At 38.5% G+C, this 6,000-nt stretch overlaps 1 protein-coding gene across 1 annotated transcript in view; it reads right to left on the bottom strand.

The window, feature by feature from the left end:
• Window positions 1-6,000, bottom strand: part of DNAH7 (dynein axonemal heavy chain 7) — a 245,938-nt gene that overhangs the window by 97,608 nt on the left and 142,330 nt on the right. Inside the window, exon 43 of the mRNA XM_077745812.1 lies at window positions 2,063-2,393. Coding sequence (XP_077601938.1) covers window positions 2,063-2,393 — 331 coding nt within the window. The remainder of the gene's footprint in view (window positions 1-2,062; window positions 2,394-6,000) is intronic.

Below are 6,000 nucleotides of genomic sequence, written 5' to 3' on the forward strand. Positions count from 1 at the left end.
TTTTCCTCTGTTTTTTAAATTTACTATTATAATTGCCATGTTGAATTAAGAACTTTATGTCTTTTATTTTTAAAGCTCTGGACACACATTGACAAACTACTCTCCACAAAGTATACAAAGGTGCCTACTTTACTACATATACCTGTAGCAACAACGCTAGGCATTCTGACAGGCAAAAGAAATCATATTTTAATCCTTATTTCTTAAAATACAAATGCAGTAGGATTGAGATTCATGTTTATTTACTATTCGCATTTCATCTTTTGTGAATTACTTCTTTATATTATTTACTATCTTATCTTACAGCTATTTCTTTCTTATTGACTTGTAAGAGCTTTTTACACAGAAGCATATTAATCTTTTGTTTGCCATGTAGTTCAAATGTTTTCCCCCAGTGTTTCTACACTTCTCTCTATGATGTTTATAACAAAAGAAAAATGTGTTGTGTTTAGGTACTAAAATTTATAACTTAAGAAATTTTATGAGTTATTAAAAAACAGAAAAGTATCCAGAGAATATATATTACAAATGATTCTGCTTGTTTTTTTTTCTGACTTCTCTCATATAAAAGAAATCCAAGGTCCTAATCCACTCCATGATACTAACATGACCTGCATTTTCTGCTATTTTATAGTAATACAGCTATTTATATTTAAATTTCAATCACTCTGAAATCTGTTTTTAGGTAAGGTGTGAAGAAAGGATCTAATGGTCTCTCCACTACCTCTCCCCAGAAGTTTAGTCATGATTCCCAAGACTATTGTAAAAAATTCATATTTTTCCTTTCTTAACTGAAACCCTTTCACAGCTAAAGTTAAAAAAAATTTTTTTTTTTTTTACGTTTATTTTTGAGAGAGACAGATAGGCAGACAGAGAGACAGTGTGAGCGGGCAGGGCAGAGAGAGAGGGAGACACAGAATCCGAGGCAGGCTCCAGGCTCTGAGCTAGCTGTCAGCACAGAGCCCGAAGTGGGGCTTGAACCCACGAACCGTGAGATCATGACCTGAGCTGAAGTCGGACACTCATCTGACTGAACCACCCAGGCACCCTTAACATCTAAATTTTTAATATTACATTTCATCAAGTTTAAGACATACTATTATAAAGTATAATATCGTAAGACATATTATTAGGTATCCCAAAAATTAAAACCCAAAATACTAACAAACATCAACATATTATGTTACCCCATCTACTGTAAGGTATATACCAATTACATAAGTGTCTAAATATGAAAAAGGTGCCCCTCAGAATCAAAATAGACACTTAAAGTCTTATGACTCTGTCCCCTATTGTATTGCAAAGTTGTGCAAAGTTCTTGAAAGAACAGAGGTTTCAGGGTAGGTTATAAAATTTGGCAACTTTTTTCTTTTCCAAAATTCTTTTTTTTTTTTTAAATGTTTTATTTATTTCTAGAAGAGAGAGAGAGACAGCATGAGCAGGGGAGGGTCAGAGAGAGAGGGAGACACAGACTCTGAAACAGGCTCCAGGCTCTGAGCTGGCAGTCAGCACAGACCCCGACGCGGGGCTCGAACCCACGAACCGCAAGATCATGACCTGAGCGAAAAGTCGGACGCTTAACCGACTAAGCCACCCGGGCGCCCCCAAAATTCTTTTCAATTAAAACTTTTTAATGTTTATATTTGAGAGAGAGAGAGAGACAGACAGAGCACAAGTGGGGGAGGAGCAGAGAGAGAGGGAGACACAGAATCCAAAGCAGGACCCAGGCTCTGAGCTGTCAGCGCAGAACCTGACGCAGGGCTCAAACCCAGAAACCGTGAGATTGTGACCCGAGCCGAAGTAGGATGCTCAACCAACTACGTGCCCCCGGCGCCCCTACTTTTACAAAATTCTTAGGCACGTGCATTTCTTTTTTGCCCGGCCAATCAGGGATTTTTTATTTATTTTTTTTTATTTATTTATTTTTTTTTGCCAATCTGAAAATGATTTCGCGTTAAATGCGGAGACTAATTTGGAGAGACAGACCAGATGGCAGGCCCCAGTGGTAAACTCTCCCGAGCTTCGACGACGCGTCTCCTCAAGCGTGTGGCTGTGTTCTCACCTGCGCGGTCAGAGTATCCAGGGCGGACAGCGCTGACTCTAAGATGGGCAGGGCCTCCGCCAGGTCCGCGTCGCACTCGTCTTTGATGGCTTTGGCGGCCATAGCTTGTTCGTTTGCTACGGTTTCATCAGCTTTCACTATCTTTTCAGTTTTGGCCACTTCCGCAGACTCCCTCTCGATGACTGCCATCATTTCGTCTACTTCTTTGCTGGCAACTTTCAGTTGTGGATGTAGGGCTTCCAACTCAGACTGCATCGTGGCTACTTGCGACGCAGCAGAATCCAGTTTGTCCAGACCCACTTCATACCTCTTTTTCATTTTCATTACTTCACTGGGAGCAAACAGATAAAACAAGATTGGGCATCAAGTTCTGTGTCCTTCAAGGAGAAAAAAACTCTCGAGCTTTTCAGGCTTTTCTCGGGCATAACTAAGGGAGTGGTATGAAAACCACGTTATGGTTTCCATGTAACGACTTGTCAAAAACTATGAACTTTAGAACCCTGCGTTGTGCAAAACTAAGAGCCAAAAATATGCCGTGTTCGTTTTTCTATTTCCACTGCCTCGCCCAATACACAGGCATGTAATAGAAATTTAAAAGTTATTCTGTGATTTATTATACACTAGGCATAAGGCAAGGAGTGTTCTTTATCAAAATGAATGGCATACCCTCTAAATTTAGTCACTTTGGGAAGTTTGTTCCTACAACAGTAATGTTCCTTAAAACCTTTTCACAATCCTATCTCTTAAATAGACTTCAGTGCCCATATTATATGATCTTGAATGCTGCCAAAGGGGGGAATGATTTTAAGGACTATTCCATACCTTGAAATAATTTTTCATTAAGACAAAAGTGACAAATAGGATAGATAATAAAACTTAACACTTTTTTGGTACAAAACGATTACAAGGTAATAATAATTGATTAGGGATATAATCGTATTTGAATGTGCTTTAAACTTTTTATTTGCATTCATAGTGGATAATTATACACTAAATGTAGAGAAACTCTTCTTTATAATTTGTTTCTATCTATCTATCTATCTATCTATCTATCTATCTATCTATCTATCATCTATCTATCCACCTACCTACCTACCTATCTACCTACCTACTTATCTACCTACTTATTTATTTAGAGAAAGCATGGGTGTGCACAAGCAAGGAAGTGACAGAGAGAAAGGGAGAAAGAGAGAATCCCAATCAGGCTCTGCACTGTCAGTGTGGAGCCCAATGCAGGGCTCGAACTCACAAACTGAGATCATGACGTGAGCCAAAATCCAAGGTTGAATGCTTAACTGACTGAGCCGCTCAAGTGCTCCTAAATTGTTTCATTTAAAATTTTTGATATACCATAATGTTTCAAAGTAAAAGTCAGCATATTTTTGAAATCATCTTCAAAAAGGAGGTTGGAGTAGATAACAAACCAACCTGATAACTGTCTAAAGCAGAAGCATACCCTTCAGCTGAGAGCTTATCTAACTCAAGCTGGAATAGGTAACCAGGGGAACATTAAAAAGACAGCCACAGAGGGGTAAAAACAAAACAAAACAAAACACTTAGAAGTGATGGTATGTGAAATGGCTAACAGACACATGAAACAATGCTGAACATCACTCACCATCAGGGAAATACAAATCAAAACCACAGTGAGATATAACCTCACACCTATCAGAATGGCTAAATTTAACAACTCAGGAAACAACAGATATTGGCAAGGATAAAGAGAAAGGGGAACCCTCTTGTAATGTTGGTGGGAATGCAATCTGGTGCAGCCACTCTGGAAAACAGTAAGGAGGTTCCTCAAAAAGTTGAAAATACAACTACCCTACCACCCAGCAATTACACTACTAGATATTTACCCAAAGGATACAAAAGGCACATGCACCTGAATGTTTATACCAACACTATCAACAATGGCCAAATTATGGAAAGATCCCAAATGTCCATCGACTGATGAATGGATAATGAAAATGTGGTATGCATGTACAATAGAATATTACACAGCCATCAAAAAGAATGAAATCTTGCCATTTGCAATGATATGAATGGAACTAGAGCGTATTATGCTAAGTTAAATATGTCAGTCACAGAAAGACAAACACCAAATGATTTTACTCATATGTGGAATTTAAGAAAACAAAACAGATGAACATAGGGGAAGGGAAGGAAAGATAAAATAATATAAAAACAGAGAGGGAGGCAAATCATAAGAGACTCTTAACTATAGAGAAAAAACTGAGCATTGCTGGAGGGGAGGTGGGCAGGGAATGGCTAAATGGGTGATGGGCATTAAGGAGGACACTTGTTGGGATGAGCACTGAGTATTATATGTAAGTGATGAATCGCTAAATTCCACTCCTAAAACCAATACTATACCACATGTTAACTGGAATTTAAATAAAAACTTGGAAGGGAAAAAAGAAGTGGTGAGGGTATGCCATGTTTTGTCATATGTTGTTGATTCCTTCTGAGTCAGCAAAATACGTCACATAATGGGAACTGAGGGGACTGGATACATGATACCATATTATCTGTGAGTCTGGTTTTAGCTGAACAAGACAGGAAAGGTCTCACTCCTGCTGCCACGAAGAGCTTTCATATTGTGGCTCATCCCATGTGACCATGTGCTAACTAAACTCTTGGTGTACTGGCAGTGAACTGCTGACTTGCTTCTAGGTTACCACAGTGCCTGGCTCTAAAGACATCAGCTATTAAGGGAAGCGTAACCATAGGATGGGGATACTAGTTGAGATAAAGGAGAATTTTTTCATATAAAAGACAAAGATTTGAAAGGCAAAGAATATTAAAAATGCCTAGAAAATTGTTGCTTTCACTCTTGTAACTCTCTATCTCATTTTACTATTTCTTTCCATTAGGACGGCCTTAAGGATTATGTATACAATCAAATAGACATACAGGTGATATCCAAAATTGAATCAGACTCTCTAAAAGGTGTCAGTTCTCCTGGGTGGGAAAATATGGAAGAAAAAAAAAAAGCAAGATTCCTTTAAGTTAAAGATCATAAGATCTACATGAAAAGATGATTATTTTGACAGCCAAAGCAATTATAAAATTCAGCCAAATCATGTAGCAGCCTTGAATAGGGATTGCAGATTTCACTAGGTAGATAGAGAAAGTACTGATGGTAGGATTCGAGCACGGGGGTGTGGATCACGGTGCGCAGGAAAGCCTGACACCCCAGCGGGAGAAGGTATTACAACAGTCGCCGTCAACATGAAGGAGGAGTGTCCTACCAGGACCATACTGGACAGTATGAGAAAAGGTGCTTCCAAAAGCTTGACACAGTGGGTCAGCACAGGAAGATTTACAATTAACTATAGTTAATATGCAAACATTAATCTTCATACGATATTTTTGTGGCATGAAATCTGTGTATGTTGGTGTCTTAAGTATGTATTTTTAACATTTAAAAGAATCTGGTCTGTTAGACTAATAGATCAACCTTACACCCCAACATAAATTGTGTAATTGAGTAAGAGGTTTACTTCTGCTTTAAAGTAAAATATCTCAACGTTAATAGATAATATTCAAATAATTAAAAGAACTTAAGGTCCACCCTATGTATTAGTTTAACTGACTGGGTTTTCGAAATTATTTAAGGACTTAGGAAAGTTTGACTTCTTGAGTCAGACCTCAAAGGGAAATAAAAACTATTAAAAATTATAAATGCAGGAGGGGCAAGATGGCGGAGAAGTAAGGAGCTCCGTACTTGCACTCGTGCCCATACGTCACAGATCTGAAGCCATTGGAAACCTTACAAAACCTGAAAGACTGGGAGAAAAAGGATGCAGAATCCACTGAGAAGCCTTCTAACGGCTACCTCAAGAAACAAGCCAGAGTACACAAGGTGGAGAGTCCCAAATATCACTACGTATAGGAAAATAAAATAACCAAGGTCCCAACAAGAGAGACCAAGA

Source organism: Crocuta crocuta, unplaced genomic scaffold (genome assembly GCF_008692635.1).
Source record: "Crocuta crocuta isolate KB4526 unplaced genomic scaffold, BGI_CrCroc_1.0 scaffold564, whole genome shotgun sequence".
NCBI classification, from domain to species: domain Eukaryota; kingdom Metazoa; phylum Chordata; class Mammalia; order Carnivora; family Hyaenidae; genus Crocuta; species Crocuta crocuta.